General features: G+C 30.7%; 2 protein-coding genes across 7 annotated transcripts; one reads left to right on the forward strand and one right to left on the reverse strand.

The window, feature by feature from the left end:
* Window positions 1–340: 340 nt before the first annotated feature.
* On the reverse strand, window positions 341–11589 carry Fmr1 (synaptic functional regulator FMR1). Of its 5 annotated transcripts, none has more exons than XM_072010858.1 (14): window positions 11436–11589; window positions 10987–11039; window positions 10094–10244; window positions 9858–10021; window positions 9594–9759; window positions 9395–9465; window positions 7720–7791; window positions 5677–5824; window positions 5392–5529; window positions 5176–5319; window positions 4876–5086; window positions 2689–2904; window positions 2329–2427; window positions 341–2167 (listed from the first exon to the last, which is right to left on the reverse strand). In XM_072010858.1, exons 1-14 carry the CDS (start codon window positions 11484–11486, stop codon window positions 1980–1982), a joined length of 1872 nt encoding a protein of 623 aa, XP_071866959.1. In that variant the 5' UTR covers window positions 11487–11589; the 3' UTR covers window positions 341–1979. The 5 variants fall into 5 exon arrangements, with proteins under 5 accessions (XP_071866959.1, XP_071866960.1, XP_071866961.1 ...); XM_072010861.1 differs by having other exon boundaries at window positions 1996–2163; XM_072010859.1 differs by lacking the exon at window positions 7720–7791 and having other exon boundaries at window positions 11436–11588.
* A 79-nt stretch (window positions 11590–11668) lies between these two features.
* On the forward strand, window positions 11669–17713 carry LOC139991063 (WD repeat-containing protein 44). Of its 2 annotated transcripts, XM_072010856.1 has the most exons (7): window positions 11669–11955; window positions 12733–12901; window positions 12979–13363; window positions 13487–13614; window positions 13733–13870; window positions 13954–14247; window positions 14325–17713. In XM_072010856.1, exons 1-7 carry the CDS (start codon window positions 11888–11890, stop codon window positions 16056–16058), a joined length of 2916 nt encoding a protein of 971 aa, XP_071866957.1. In that variant the 5' UTR covers window positions 11669–11887; the 3' UTR covers window positions 16059–17713. The 2 variants fall into 2 exon arrangements, with proteins under 2 accessions (XP_071866957.1, XP_071866956.1); XM_072010855.1 differs by having other exon boundaries at window positions 12979–13614.
* Window positions 17714–17792: the final 79 nt, after the last annotated feature.

Consider the following 17792-nt stretch of genomic DNA (forward strand, 5'->3'; position numbering starts at 1 on the left):
ATTAAGTAACACTAAAAGTTGCAAATCATGTATAAATTAAGCGATTGTTACTTAGTGCTTTAAATTAATGTAGAAATTATTTTTCTTATGTATTTTTAATATTTCTTAATATTCTTTGTAATTATAAATAGAACTTGTAATTAGATGTTAACACTTTCAGACTATAAATATTTTAAAAGCTTCATAACAAAGATTAAGCGTAATAGTCATTATTTTTAATAATGGATATGTTATGGAAGTTAAGGATAGGGATGAAGATTGTAGTTTAAAACGACTGTTAAGATTAAAAAACGATTATCAATGTTTCGAAAAAATTGTGGTTCATCGTACTAATGACCGCTCTATGTACAGAAATGTTTTATTCTTAAATTATGCACAAATTGCAATCAATACAAATGTATCTGAAACAAGCAAGTTGGGGGATGTCTCAGTGTTTTTGGCTGCCATAAGAATATTCAGATAAAATGGCAGCTGTTTTGTTAGGTGTCAATGTGTTGCATCAACCGCCATGCGTTTTTGCAAAATCCTTAAGACATGTCCGATAAGTTGTTGTCATATCCGGAAGAAGAGGCAGCTGTTTTAAATTGACAGATAATCAATTTAAAACAGTTAGCCATATCTATTTTATAGCTTAGTATAGTAAAGCTAATTTATTTGTTCAGACATTCACATTTCGACTAAGTAGTATTATAGTAATAAAGGTATGCGCTAAGTCTGCACTTCAGCTAGATATCATAAAACATGTATCATTCCTTCTCTGGCACATCATACATTGGTATTACTAAGTATACGTTTACTTTCTTTTTAAATCATGCGAAACAATGCAGAAACGAACGTCATATCAAATTCTAATATTTGATATAGATGCTTAGACTGTAATAAAAAAAAAAGACTAAATTACATGAAAAGTGAACCCGGAAATAAAAACCGACTTCCTGCGTACACTCATTTGTGCTTTTCCACAATCAAATAAGTCATTTTAGCATTCATCATGGTATTATTAATCAACACTCAGTATTGAAACATAAAAACCTAGTGTTGTTAAATAACTCTACTAATAATCGTAAACCAAAAAAAAAACTCAATCTTGTTAAGTAAATAGAAGGAACATCATTGGGAACACCTTTTAACCAAGACTTCATGCAGCTGCCACCTACCATTGTTATAACTAACAATGGAATCCATCTTTTTCTTGCACCACATCATGTTTCGTCCTAGTTTTGTCGCAAAATATTTTATACCCGGTATGTTCAATTATTGTGTTTTTTTCATTTAGATATGAACATAAAATAACACAAAACACGTACCTTTGCTCGTAACATACATTAAAATATGTTAACACTTTTTTTATTATTTTCTAACAATCATTGCAGTGTTGAAAGAAATAATAAAGAAGAGGAACAAAAAGAAAATCTATTAAAATGGATTATATCCTGCATCTCTGTACGTATTGTGTTATTTTTTCATAAATATAGCGACATATCTAGGCGAAAATTATTCAAATTGATAATTGACATACGAGCCACGAATATCCAGCCTATTATTAGATCATTTCTCAAGTGATTAAGAAGTACTTTATAGTACATCCGAATTACTGTCACACAAGTTGGGAGCTTGGTATAAAAATGAGGCACAGTTTCACAATCAGGGGATTCCTTTTTACCAGATGCTTCTACTATCTCCCAATGAATGTATCCATATATCAAACATGATAGCATAATCACTATCATTAAACTAAACCATGCATGGATATTAATATGTGTCCTTAAATGTGTTTAAGGAGAATGACGATTTCTTAAACAATTGTCATATTCTTATCGGTAGCAAACAGTCTTAACAACGAGCGTAGACTAATCATGTCGCGATCCATAATCGTGTAGTCCTTGCGTAGGTATGCGTCATGTTATGTGCTGGGTGTTAATAGCTCTCATCAGGTGTAGTGTTATATGTAAGTAGCAGTTGTCGATCATAATGGTTATTTAGCCACTGGTACCATTAACCAGAGCTTCCTTAGGCTTATTGCTCTGTTGCATACGAGGATGGCGAGACCGTAATTCTCTTTGGCCTTTAGGCCCTTGGGAACTGTTATTAGTAGCAGAAACGTCATTTGCTGGTGTTCCTTCTTTACTAGTTACAGTTGATTGGTCTCCTGGGCCGGCATTGCTGCCTAAACAAATATGTAGATTAATTCTGAGTGTTACTGTGTAAATATCGATATTCATTCTAAAACATTTATTTAATATTGTACTTAACTCTTATACTATATCTAAACCGATCGTCCTAAAGGAATATTATATCAAATTAAATTTTTCAATTTCACGTGATTACCTTTTTGATTATTTGTTGGTGTAGAACTACGTTGTCGAGAACGTCGAAGCCGTCTTCGCCTGATGCCTTTAGGTCCTCCCTCCACACTTGATACAGACTCTATGCATACGCAAACCATTGTGACCATCTTTTTATAGAGTAATATAAAAGAATTACTGAAATTCAAATGTTTATAGAATTGATTACGTAGAAAGCTATATCGCATTAGTAAGCGTGCATTAGTAATCATCGTTGATATTGTTAGTGTTAGATGGTCACAAGTGTTTGTTTCACAATCCATGCCACTCTCAAAGAACTTTACCAATCTTTAGGACGAAACGGCTGTTCTATTATACAATATTATTGGAAAAGTATTGTTACCTCTATCAATGCTTGAAACGTCTTGACTATCGAGAACAGTATCTTCATCATCGGTTGTTCGACGGCGTTCATCTCTACGATCTCTACGTTGAGTTGGAGGACGACCTTGTCTACCACCCATGTACCCTGAATTGCCTGTACCTCCTTGATGACCACCTCTCGGAGGTAGATCCCTTACTCGGTCTTCACTACCATCTAACGTATCTCGACGTAATCCTGTAAATTAAACCATATTTATAACAAAAATCAAGTTAAACCTTGAACATAAAATGATGAACACAAACATCTTAATGATTTTGTAAAACAAATGAAATGATGAAAGATTAGTATTCTTACTTGTAGTTGATGATGATCAATGTAGCATTTAACACATTAGCAATGATGCTTCCCATTATAATAACTAAGGGTATTAATTGGGAGTGAAGAGGCATCTTTGGAATCAAGCTCACTAATTTTTTAATTTCTTCTTCTACCGTTAAATATACTTATATTTGCATAAATTTGTACAAATTTTTATGAAAACTAACATATTAACGTGTAGTATTAAATCACAGAAGATAGTTTTATTAGATTACATTAATGTAATTAAAAGTATTTGTAAAATTCATGTGATTGTTACTACCTAATATTTCATAAGTTAAAAATCAGATTCACATGGAGTATTTTACAAGGTAAATTTTATTATAAAACGTATATAAGTACATTTTTTAATAAGAATAATAACATAATTGCTTCTTAATTTCTTATTTATCAATTTGCAAACGACCTAATATAGCTAAGATAACACTTAATTTTGTTAACGTTTAAAAAGCAATTAAAGTTAATTACATTTAATGTATTATTTAGTTAAATGAAAGGTTCAAAAGTTGTTATATAGATACATGTTATATATAAATTTGAGGCGGAATACTTGTTAATCCGTAAAAAGTAATTACTCTTAAGATATAATATTTGATTAGACAATTCGCACACAAAACGATATTATGTACTTTATTTATTATGTCAAATAACCAATAAATCAAATGAATCGTACACCGCGAGTTACTTAGCTACTACATGCATTTCCATTAAACACAAACATGCAAATGCATATGGTTGCAGTTATTTCCTATTATGTTATAATTCCATGTTCTATGTAATGACATGTTTACAAATGCGAATTGTTGATATATCTATAGATATTAACTGAGGCAATATAAAGTAATTATGACAAAAACAATGAATTACGAATAACGATATACAATGAAAAACTAAATAGCTGAAACGGTTTTATAACAAGTATAGTTTTAAATCTATATAATTAAACAATGAAAGATACTAACAACTGTAAATAGTTATTAATAGAGGCCAAATTTAATTTGAACATATGGATCATTTTAATGTCCGTAATAAAAGAAATCATGAATAAAGTAATATATTAAGAACAAAATTATTCTCTTTGTATATGTTTTGACCAATGTTTTCTATGTTTATATTGATACATTTACAAATTTTTGAGATTTTTAATTTGTTAAATGTAAAGAAACTTGTAAATATATTATCTAATGGGTATTTGCAAGAATAAAGTACAGTAAAAACTCGTTTATCCGAATCCCTAAGCAATTATTTTATTTATTGGGCTCAACAGATAAAATGAAAATAATTCCTTAGAAAATATTTATAAATCCAGAAAAAACTGTCTTTTTAAGTAACATTTTTCAATGTACAGTTATATATGCAATTTATTTTATCTATCAGTTTGTAGATGTAAAGAAGTATTTAAATACATACAATTTTTCAACAGGTTATAGAAAATAAATAGTTTATTATGTAGTAAAGATGGAATAAATTACGTATAATAAGCTACGTATGTTACACAAAAAATATATTTGCATTGAATTGAGCGTTGAATAAGTTAAGCAGATGATATCGGGGATGAATATCGGATAGTTCGAATTTTCATTTATTCAGATCAAATAATCATCCCACCAAATCCGAATAAATGAGTTTCTACTATAAACCTTGTATAGTAATAATCCTAGTACTGATTTTAACTTCAACAATTTATCAAATGTTACTTTGTGACAACGCGCCCTCTGTCTTTAAAATCTCTGGGTTCTCTACTGTCTCTCGTGTTGGGTCCACCGCTTCTGCCATTACGTTTTTGTGTGTTCTCTACATTGTTGATATAGTCAGTAATAGTATTACCGGCATTGTGTCTGGTGGGAGCCCTACCCCTGCCACCACGTCCACGAGATTGACCACCACGACCTCCACGACCTCCACCACCTTCTTCTGGGCCTGTACTCATTCCTCGTCTTGTTGGAGGAAAATTTGGCATTGGTCCTGTGGTTGATCCATGCATGTTTCTTAATTGTTGATCTATTTCTAATTTTTCTTGACGCAACTGTTCTACTTCCTTTAAAACAAATAACACAAAATTACAAAAGTATGAGAATAAACAATAATATCTACAATATATTATACACATATTTTACATCATTATACCTTCAAATGTGCCAAATGATATTCCAACAACATTTTGGCATTAGCAATACTTTCAACAGTGCCAACGAAGACAAAGGGCACCTGACCTTCTTCCCTTGGAATCGTTGGTTGAGGTTCGTTGTCTCCTTCTATTTTAACTCGTACCTAAAATTTATAATATTTAGAATTACATAATAAGTATTCTAAAACTTACATTAATGCTAATACAATACTCACCACACCACTTTTGTCGACAATTTCTTGTATTATACGACCATTTTTTCCAATCACCTTCCCAACCAAAACACGTGGTACTTGTATAGATTCTTCACTATATTCAAGTAAAGAACGAGCTTTTTTAACAGCTTCATGTGTCTGCAATTAGATAAGCATATATCATTTAATGTTTTTGTATAGAACCTTCACAATTTATAATTCTTGAATAATTTAATTCATTAAGTGAAACATAACGTGATAGAAAGAAATGATGAAAGAAAAGTAAAGATTTGTTTCAATTATTACCTCTCCATAGATTTTAAATGTGCATGAATTTTCTTCTAACTCTATATTGGTAATTCCATCGACCTTCCTTGCCTGTTGAATATTTGCCCCATGTGCACCAATCGCTAAGCCCATCAAGTCTTCCCGAACATTAAATTCATCTGTGTATCTAAAAAAAACAAAATTTTTTTATATATTTAGCTCTAAACAAGTATAATAAGCACCTTTTTCTACTGAAACATTGCAGAATCCATAATATATATATATATATGTATAATATGTTAATATACATATGTTAAATTACTATAGAACAATTCAAAATAATATTTTTTGTTTAATGATATTTTAAATTAACGAATATCGATTAAATACTGATATGAAGTTTCTGATCGATATCAACCGCGGATACTAATAATGTAGCATATAAATAATTAGTTATGTATATGAATATTATTAATATATTCTAATAATAATTGTATAATCAAATTGTGATGTTTAATAATGCAAAATTTAGATTTTCATTAGTAACATGCAGTCTTACATTATTACGCGCACATGTTATTACATTACAATACAGTGATAATGAACATAATATATTTTAATGAAATTTAAATTCCTGTCAGTGGCTTGCATTCTGGCAGATAAAAGTAGTAATACAAAAATGTATTATGAGGTAGTATCAAATGCATCTAATATATATTACAAATTATAATAAAGTGATACTCAAGCAAAGATTTCAAAATTATTGTTAGATATACTAACACCAGATTAATTTGATTTTTGGATATTTTCTACAAATTACGTAAAGGTGAAATCGAAATTTATGATTTTTTAACATGCAATACATGTTTAAAAATTTATTTATGACACATAATATGTGTGCATACATACACTCATACAAAGTACTTATATATATTTTGATGTAACAATAAATAAATATGTATGTATATAAAATGGTTTATATTAAACAGTAATATAGTATGAATATCAATTTGAAACAATAAAATCATAGTGAAGTCATTGTAAAAGACATGCATACATATCTTTCTTATGAAAATAAAGGAATTGTATTTTAAAATATATTACAAATTTAATTTCACTTATAAATTTTTGAAAACTTTAAATAAATAATCTTAATAACAAAACTTTTATCCTTCTATTCAATTCAATTTCCTAAATTATATTAATAAAAACAAGTGTAATGTGTCAAGTTTTGAATAGTACTAGAAAACAATGTAATACAATAACAAAGCAAAGATAATTTTTAAATTGAAAACAGACAATATGATTGCTTTGATTTAAAGAAAGTTTATCTTAATATAATTAGAAAAATATTTGCTATTAAATTTCTTACTTTATATAAGTAAACTGTTTCGTAACTATGATATAACATGAAGGGTTATAAAACTAATATAAGTTGTGTAGATGTTTGATAAATGAAGATGGAATGCATAAGTGATATCACATAAATAAAACTAAAAATATTATAATAGCCTACATGATAACTATTCATGTATAAAAGATTCACATTGATTATGAAATATTGTTCTGCTTAAAAATCCTTATTGAAATTTTATAAATTCTTTAGATTTGGAAATATATTAGATAGAGCCACCACTTATTCAGTTCTTTGTGTAAAACACTTAATATATCAGTGTTTCTCAAACATTGGCAGGCTAGAATATAATTTCTGATATGGGATAAATTAATAAACTTAAAACTCTATCCAAACACATAAATATATATATATATGTATATAAAGAAAAAAAGAAAGAAAAAAGAAAAAAGAAAAAGAAAACAGATCACAGCTACACGTTTATGTTCGTTTACTATTTTATCAATCACGCAAAATTTTGCTACATAACACATAATAAGTAGAAAAAATAAACAATAAATTTTGTATGTCAGTGTACTTAAAGCATTTGAGTTTAAGTGAATGATCTACACAACGCCGAAGCATGCACATTTATAGTGTAGTTTCATTTTTCATTTGAAAAATGCAGCTGTGTGATTTATCATACAGTAAGCTAAACTTAAATCTAAACCACGCTGCTGTGATCTCACCTTGAATTTGTTTTCACTCCTGCCTCAAAGTCTGAGACACGCTGATATATAAAGTTTGAAGATCTAAATTTGCTGAAATGAGAAAGAAACTCTTGGTGTAACTTATTGGAAATTCATATATAAGATGGCCCTATCCTATGTCCCTGCCATTCTGTCTGTTTGCGCCTTACTAATAAATTTGAGAAGTTTTATATGAATATGTTTTCCAGAATATTTGTGTGAAATAATTATTCACAGTATTCTTATACTAATACTGAGACATAAATAATATTAAAGCATTGTACTATTTTTTATATGTATGTTAGTACACTTACAATTTGAAAATAAGATATAACATTGCATATTTATTTTATGCGTTTTTTTTTTTTTTTATATATTATACATTCATAGACATACCTGTGTAAAAAAGAATTAGTATCCAGTGTTAGCATTAAACGATTTCTCCCCAATTTCTACTAACTTCCTAAGATTCATTAAATATTATTATTCAGTCAATGAAAAATTATACAAACCCGTTATCTGAATGTATGGAGGTATGTGTATCTCAATCTAAAAATATAATTTTATTAAGAATAATTATAGCGTTCAAAAGTATGAAATGATAACTTTAAAAAGAATTTAAAGTTATCCTAATTACATGTATTAATAGCTGAAACATATAATGACATTGTTTGCTGCAGGAACACGCAAAGCATCTAAAACTACAAAGATATTTGTGACTCTTTATATGATTATTAATGTACAAGTATTTTGCTGAATGAATTTTGTTTCAAATTAATTCATTATGACATATGCTATATGACGGAAAAAATAATTAAAAATTTTTATGACATTTCGAATAAGTGTGTACATGTTATATGTTTGCAAATACATGCATATCTAATGTGTACTTTATAGTACATAAATTTAATTATCAGAAATGATCTTAATTTTATTTAATCATAATTAATAGATAAAATCATTTATTGCAAATTAGATTCTGACAATTGCTATTCGATGTCCCTTTAAACCATTAATTCCTAAACTCTTTTACATAATTGAAAAAATTACGCTTTTATTGTCTTATAAACACAATGATTAAAAAATTAAAACTGTAAAAAATATATCATTATATAGATTAAATTAAATTAATTTGATCATATTACATGTAAACTAATGGTTGTAATCAGCAAACAATTAAAAACATAGCATTAATCTATTTGTAATAATTAATATTATGAGATAAACAAAAGAATTTGTCAGCACAAAGTGACATTCACTAAAGACAGATGAAAAAACACATTGTGTGCAAATTTATTACTATATGCACATCGTGCTCTTGTGACTGGCAAAAGTATATAAAATAAGATAACTAACACACAAAGATTTATATGAACTTTGAAAACGTTGCATGTAAAATTTATTAAATATTTTATACACAATCACACTTGTAATATGTGAAAACTAGAGGAAATGTATAATAAATATTTGTAATGTGACTACATAACATTCATGAAAATTATATGATGTTGAAGCAAACATATTAATTAATGATTGGAAATCTTGTGAATTTTTCTGCCAGTAAATGCAAACCACAGACAGGATGGTAACCAGGACAGTGTATGGATAAGGGCAGGTATTTAAATGTCACAAGATTTTTTTTAATTGCAACACCAACTCTAATCTTTTTACTTACCCCCCAATTGTTTGAAGCTTCGTTGACTCAAGTTGACGCGCTGCTTCTTCTGTTCTTTTTAAAAGCAATACCTGTAATATACAAGTAAAATATTGTGTAAGATATAAAGATATGTGATATCAAAATATGTTTTTATGAAATTTGTACATTTTATATTATCATCAAGTTGTTTAAGACCAAATCCAATTTTGTAACTCACCTTTTGCGATAAGTTTCTAAAGTGCATTTCTTGGAGCATGCTACTGTGACGATGTAAATTTTCATGACGGGAGATGGCCAGCAATACTCCCCGTTCAGGCACGTATCGGCACACTGCCGCCCCTATCGCTTTTTGAAATTCCTTATGTGCATTTTCCATTTTGGCACTATGTACATTAAATAAGATGTTTAAAATATAATGTACATGCGATCAATATATGTTAATCTTCTACAAAAGAAGATAGTCTTTAAACATGCTACGTACAATTCTCTTAGATCTTCAGGTACTTCTATTTCGATCTTGTGAAATGTATTTTTATCAATGGGGGGATTAGGATTTTTTGCTCTCAGTCGTTCACTAGCTACAATTTCAGTATAAGCGCATTCCCATCCCGAATATTCAACTACTTGAAAACCTCCTTTACTCATCTGAAACAAAATTAAGTATATAAAATTTTGTAAGTGAAATTATTTAAGAATTCTTTCAAACTTTTTACTAACCTTAATAATGGCCTTCCACCATCCACATGCTTCATGCTCATTGGACCTAGAAAATACCTCAATCTCCATGTTTTCAGAAAATTCAGGTTTCTGAACATCTGTTGGAGGTAGACGTACTTGAGCAAATGGAAATTTCGATTCTGGTTGCCAGCTAGAATATGAAATATATTTTATTAAATATTATTCATTAATTATCCATAAGCAATATCACACAATTTCAAAATTTTAACGAAAATAATATACACTTATAAATAATTTCTGATAGAAGCATTTTTATTCATATAAATATATATTATATATATATACATCTATACTTTAAAATTATAATTCCATAGAATAACATTATTGTTGTCATTATTGTTTTGTTAATAGATGCCATGAATATATTACGTTTTCTGTTACATATAGTATCAAATTTAGAATAAAATAAAATATAATTCTTTGATATACTTACACATTATTAATTTTAATATATTTAAAACTCAAAATAAAATTATTTGTTTTTAAACATAAGAAAGAAATAAAGAAAAAATATACAACTTGTATGTATATAATAACTATATGTGTATAAATATATATAACCCTTTGTATTAAATTTTAAGTATATTTTACAATATTTATAAATATTTAATATACTTTTTATCATTAACATACAAGAAAAGTGATATATGAAAAAGCCTAAAAAAAGAGTGGCAGCAAATAACATCCATAAAAAATATACAATTTTTGAGAACTGTTGACACAGATATTAGAAATATTAGGCCTCCTATTGCTGATAAAAATAGTATAATTCCTTTGCTCAGGAGACTATACTGTTATTAGCAGAATATTAAAGTGAACCTTCAGATATATTAGCACCTAAACCATCCCTAAGAAATGGAAAACATACTTACTCATTTTCGAATGTAACCAGAACCTCGTCCTCAAAGACATCTGTGACAAAGGCCTGAAAAAATAAGACATAAAACGTAGAAATTTATTCGTTGAAGAATCACAGGTATAACGAGTGGCGTAAGACATTCAAATACAATATATCACGATGCTTTCGGGGTACAGTAAAGAGCAATGTTTTTATAATTCCAGTATCAAGGATATGCGTTTTCATGAATCGGTAGAACATTGAGATGAAACGCAACATCAAATGCTGACGAAAATCACGCCCTGTCAAACGAGACATGGCGTCGGAGGAAGCCGCGTTACCTCGCGAACATTTGAGGGCCGCGCTTTCGCGAAGTACGAGCGTCTCTTTTGTGAGATTAGAACCGCGCCACGGGCCGTAAGTTGGTCTATCCACGGCCTCGATCTTCCGCCCTGTTTTTTGTATACTTTTCACAGAACGAACCTTATAATATGCTCCGTTTTCGCCGCATACTTCGACTGTGAGATCCTCCATCTTGCTTTTGTGTGACGGCTCGCCTCCTTTGCAGCAGGCATGCTGGCGAGCGGGCAGCTGCACGAGTTCGAGGTTGCAAATTTGTTGTTCACCAATCGTACAACTCTTTTCCATGATGCAGCCACTTTATTGGACGGTCGCGTGCAGTGTTACCACTTTCGCATCACTAATTCACGTTTGAAAGAACTAGGATAATTGAAATACGCACCAGCGCATTCAGCGCAAAACCTGTGCACTTGTGTAACCGCTATTAGAAGTCGAATCATGACTTCGTGCCGCCTGCGATCCTGTGGCCGCTTCTACCTGGCCCTAGTGTTCGCGATTTTGTGAAACGCGTGACGTGCCTTGACAGTACCGATGCGGACAAGAGTATTATTACCGATTATTCAGTGCAGACGACAATGTCTGGAAGCAGCGATTCTGAAGAATTTTTCGATGCAGAGGATGATACTTTTCATCACAATGCACGGTAATTTTATCACTTCTTGCTTATTAAATGATTCTATTATAAATTCTATATATTTAATTTTTTATACACCTTGTACATATAATAAAAAGTGTTCTTGCATAAATTTCATTACTATCTGAATACTGCTTGAAAATAATGTATAATAAAATTTAACTTGCAATTTTTATTCTCTTTCGATTTATCGTATTCAATTCCTTCTCTTTCGATTTTCGCTTCAAGTTCTTATAGATACACAAGATTCTTTCGAGTCGCTTTAGTGTATCTAATTTTTATCGTCGTATAGTGTTCTTAAGTAATTATCTTTGGTTAGGTCTGATTTTCATCACTTATATCAGTCGTTCATACGATCATATGCGGCGATTTCAGGATTAGCATTTGTAAATTTTCTAGAAGTTAAAAAATTAGTATTGTAATTCTAGAAATTTTGAAAAATTTTACTATTATACTATTGTTGATCTATTTAATAAATCATTCACTCACTCTGACATAATTATATTTTTTGCTTACTTTTAGTAGGTAAATATTTACATATTTTATTTGTTTTAGATGTTAATTTATGATATATTTAGTCATCAATTATACATATATTATTATTATTATTATTATTATTTAAATATGGATATTAACATTGTGACATATTAATAAAATTATAGTAAAAAATTGATTTATATCAGTAATATTTAATAAATTAATATTTTGTTAAAGTAATGTGACTTTTTTTTTTGTGTTTCATGTTGTAAAGATTATTTCTTAAAATCAAATATTTGATTTCTATAGAAAAAGCAAACAACGTGATTCTATCAGCATTGAAATACAAAGTAAGGATGGATCAGAATCCATTAAAAAAATGGATGATGATGTTTTTGTGAAACCTGCTCAACCTAAACCAATTGTAGAACCAAAGGAACATGTAACAATAGAATGTATAGTCAATAAAGATAAAAATGTAAGTATTTGTCAACATTGAATTATTATATGCTTAGCATTGTGTTAATTTTTAATAAAAGTTGTTTATTTTAACAGGAAGAAAATGGAAAGGATTCAAGTACAGATAAGAGTGTAGGCAGAAGAAGATTTCGTGAACTTAGACAACGTATGCAAACAGAGGATGATGATATTCCAATTAACAGTTCTCCTCCAGATAGTCAAACATCGTCTATTGAGGGTGTTTATCCCACTCCTTCAAAAACAACTCATCCATTCAGGATAATAGAACATGATACTCTTAGTTTACAAAGCATGACATCTTTAGGACGAGTGGGTCGAATTTTAGCTGGAGTTGGGGACAGTGCATCTATTACACTTGCACCAAATGTAACCCAGTGTCCCACTTCTGCCACTCTTACCCGTGAAAGCCAGATGTCCTCCATTGCTAGTATTCCAAGCAAAGACGAGGACACAGCATCTGGTAAGGTGTCCCAGTCCTCCAGCATCCTTACGTTATCAGGGGATATCCTTCAGGAATCCTCTGTTAACAGTAGGTCCAATTACAATTCTCACTTGCAAAATGACAAGACTGTTATGCTTCAAGAACCGGATGTCATCGCTAGTACAAAGAATAATGGAAAGTCAAACGAAGACATTACAATGGCTGGGATACCTGTTGCACCACCAAGACGTAAAAAAAAGTCAAAAGCTCAAACACCTTCTGATCTTGCAGTACGATATTTATTAATATAACATTCTAGCGTAAAAGATACTTTCTACAATAGCATAAAAGATTGTTACTAGAAAGTAGTTTTGAATAAGAAAAATAAATATAGGTTTATAATTTTAGCCTTCCACGACAGAATTGGCATTATCTGCTTCGCCATTACCAAGTCCAGCAAGCACTATTGAATCTATTACCAGAGAATTTGAACATTCTCTTGATATTCGATCTGCAACGAAGGGGCAATATGTTGTTAAACCACAAGTCTGTAGTACTATATACTTGTAAAATATAGCTTCATATTTACATAAAGTATAAATTGTTTACTATTGTCGTTATTTGTATAGGATGAAGATAGATCAAAAGCCGAAGGTCCATCGACCGAAGAGTTGGAAAGGTTGGAAAAAATGAAAGCTGAATTAATGAGTTTGAGATCAAGTGACAAATCTAGTAGTAGTCCACTGGGATCCATGTCCAATAATAGTATTGGCCGTTATTCATTAGGCCCTCATAAACTATCGGGCTTAAGTCCTCAAGGTTCGAAAGAAAGACGAAAATCGGCAGGTGATCAAGATATGGTTCAACAGTTAAATATGTTTGTAAGAACAAGAACAGATTCTGGAAAACGACTAACCGATATGGTATGTTATGGATGGAAAATCTAAAAATGTTGTTACTCTTATTTATATTTCCGCAATAATGTATTAATTATTTTTAGGAAATTTTGGAGCAAGTAACTGTTCTAAACTTAGATACTGGAGAAAGAGTACCATTAAGTATAGCAGAAGATAAATTGCCACAGTGTATTAATCCTTTGTCACTTCATATTATGAGACTTACTTCAGAATATATAAGTAATTCTAGTCTAGAAAAGGAAAAAGAAAGTGACGAGGAAAGTGTTGATAGTAAAATGTCTAGTATACCACCAGATGAAGATGTATCTGTTGGTAGAGTTCGGAAAAAAACGCAGAAGTTAAAACGATTTTTAGGATCTACCGTGAAGAAAACAATGGATAAAGCAAAATCTATTGCACAAGAAGTATCGCATGCAAGACATAAAGAAGATGTTATGGATATAGTAGATGAAGTATATCCTGGTGAACAGCAATACATAAAACTGAAAGCTTCTAATAGTCACAAAGGACCATATGAATTTAGTTGTTTACAGCATGTTCAAGATTTGAGTGGCGAGCATGTAGGCCCTGTTTGGTGTATGAAATTTTCAGTTTGCGGACGATTACTCGCTACTGCAGGTCAAGATCGAGTCTTAAGAATTTGGGTTTTACGGGATGCTTTTACGTATTTTCAAGATATGCGAACTAAATACAATGCTGAAAAAGTTAGTCCAACTCCTTCCCAAGAATCTTTGGTTTCGCAACAGTCTATGGAAGATCCTAATGTCGTGGCTAGTGCCTTTAGTGAAATAGAAGGGACGAAAAGTCCTTTTATGCCAAAGCCATTTTGCACTTATACCGGACATACTTCAGATTTGCTCGACGTTTCATGGTCTAAAAATTATTTTATCTTATCATCGTCAATGGATAAAACTGTGCGACTTTGGCATATATCACGAAAGGAATGCTTATGCTGTTTTCAGCACATCGATTTTGTTACAGCAATAGTATTCCATCCTCGTGATGATCGTTATTTTCTATCAGGATCTTTAGACGGAAAACTTCGATTATGGAATATTCCAGATAAAAAGGTAGCTGTGTGGAATGAAGTCGATGGTCAAACTAAATTAATTACTGCAGCAAACTTCTGTCAAAATGGGAAATTCGCAGTGGTTGGTTCTTACGATGGCCGATGTATATTTTACAACACCGATCAGCTGAAGTATCACACGCAAATACACGTTCGATCAACGAGAGGTAAAAATTCAACGGGAAGGAAGATTAGTGGTATCGAACCAATGCCGGGAGAAGATAAAATTTTAGTAACTTCAAACGATAGCCGAATACGCTTGTATGACTTGCGAGATTTGAATTTATCATGCAAATACAAAGGTTACGTTAACGTCAGTAGTCAAATTAAAGCAAGCTTTAGTCCTGATGGACAATATATAGTTAGTGGTTCGGAAAATCAATGCATTTATATTTGGAAAACTCATCATGATTATTCGAAATTTTCAAGCGTACGTAGAGATCGAAATGACTTTTGGGAAGGTATAAAAGCTCATAACGCTGTGGTGACATGCGCAGTATTTGCACCAAATCCAGATAGTATTATTAAACAAATCGAAGAAAGAGAGCACTGGGAAGGTAAAGAAGATGCAAAAAATCTGGGTAGTTCAACCGTAGATGTTCCTCCCGTCGATCCTGTGGTCGAGCAGCGTACTAAAGGCTGTGGCGGTCATGTTCTTGTGAGTGCGGATTTCAATGGCTATATAAAGGTTTTTCTAAATAAGACAAAACCTAAGCACAGTTCCCTACCAGCATCTGCTCTCGCGTAACACAATACTAGTTTTATTTGTGCACTATTGTTAATACAAAAAGAATTAATAAGAAAACACCAATATTATATACAACTATTTGTTTTACCTCAGTGGATTATGTAGGACTCACTGTATGCTGTTTTTAAAGTAAATACGATTGTATTAAATACTTTCAGAAACAGAATATTTTGAGATGCATGCCCAAAGGCTTACTTCACAAAAAGAAAGCTAAGATATAGTTAATAATACTAAAATATTCATAAATTCTATGCTCAGGCAATATATCGATTTCTTTTGTTATCAAGATGAACGAAAACATGTTTTTTTTTAATTTATTGTAAATTAAACAACATTTGCATACATAATTTCTACTAAAGCTTTAAGTAAGCCATATAAACCGTTATAGTTTTATAAGGTATCGTATTTTTAGTACTTTTTTAAATTGAACGTATTTTTATTGATTTTTCTCTCTTGTATTATATCTTTTCGGTGCTGGTTCACTGCGGTCATATAGAGTTATACATGGAAATCTTGCCGAAATTATGTTACGAAATACACGTGTTTAACGGAATTGTTCGTTTCTATTATATTTATAAACCGAAAGAGCACCTTGGTGAAGAAACAAAGTATAAATACAGGCACGCAAGCGATGGCTGAATAGAACAATTTAATGGATTGTATGAATAAACGTAAACTTATACTTGATGATCCATCGTTAGGCAAATGTTGGATAGTATCTAGAAAATTTCATGAAAATCAAATTGGATTTTCAAATCCTAATGGTTTCTAAAATATGTTCTAGAACTTTACCGTGATAAGATAGCGTAATACATCGAAGACAATATATTAATAAAAAAAAAAAAAAAGACGGTGATTTGAAGTTAAAAGGCATCATTATTAAGTTTTTGTACGAACAGGATTCACATTTTAGGAACTATGTCACCCGTTCAATATGAAAATTGACATTACACACTGTGTATATTTAATTTATACATACCGTATCAATCCAATCGGTCGATGTGAACGAAAAGTTTATTTCATACGCAAACATTACGTGTATTACATAATATTCATAACACTCGCTATGTTTAATGTTCGACACGATGTCATAACTGTCATTTTAATCTGATTTAAAGGGTATACGAAATACCTGTTTCGCAACGTGTCAATTATAACGGCAGAGACGTATACCGTGTACGAGGGGCAACGGCTTAATGCTGTTTCAAACTCTGCATTTTACGATTCTGTGTATTTGATAAATCATGTCTTTAAGGATGATGCGCTATTCAGTCGCGTGGTGAAGTATGGATTGATGGTTGATCCCTGTGTTGCTAATATTATAAGTGCTTACACAGACGCAAAAATGGTGAAACCATCGAATTATAATGTACGATGTATTTTATCTGTATCGTAAATTTAATGTAAATACGCAGGAAAGAAATTGTAGGTATTTTGTGTAAATGCAATTGTAAATATATTATTTAAGCGATAGCGTAATCGCTTATTAACGACATTGTCATTCCGACAGCGGCGTGCACAAAACTATTGTTTGTGATCTCGTAGTAATCAATAATCATGTAATATATTAATGTATCAATAGTGTATTCATGTATGGAAATGTGTCTGTTTTTTAAGTTGCCGTCACACAACAATATACATAAAATTTACCTTAATCATTAGAAACGTTTCTTTTCATCTATCGAATCATCGCGTACATTTCACCCGACCGTTTCTTTGCCTCTAATTTCTTAC

The sequence above is a fragment of the Bombus fervidus genome, chromosome 9 (genome assembly GCF_041682495.2).
Source record: "Bombus fervidus isolate BK054 chromosome 9, iyBomFerv1, whole genome shotgun sequence".
Classification (NCBI taxonomy): Eukaryota; Metazoa; Arthropoda; class Insecta; order Hymenoptera; family Apidae; genus Bombus; species Bombus fervidus.

Coding starts and splice junctions, on each gene's coding strand:
- Fmr1 (XM_072010858.1), bottom strand. CDS start 11,486: ATGGAGGATCTCACAGTCGAAGTATGCGGCGAAAACGGAGCATATTAT. Junction 7,792..9,394: donor AAGCTTCAAACAATTGGGGG/GTAAGTAAAAAG, acceptor TTCTCATTTCAG/CAAATTTAGATCTTCAAACT. Junction 5,530..5,676: donor CATTTAAAATCTATGGAGAG/GTAATAATTGAA, acceptor ATCTAATTGCAG/ACACATGAAGCTGTTAAAAA.
- LOC139991063 (XM_072010855.1), top strand. CDS start 11,888: ATGTCTGGAAGCAGCGATTCTGAAGAATTTTTCGATGCAGAGGATGAT. Junction 13,615..13,732: donor AAACACCTTCTGATCTTGCA/GTACGATATTTA, acceptor TTATAATTTTAG/CCTTCCACGACAGAATTGGC. Junction 13,871..13,953: donor AATATGTTGTTAAACCACAA/GTCTGTAGTACT, acceptor TTATTTGTATAG/GATGAAGATAGATCAAAAGC.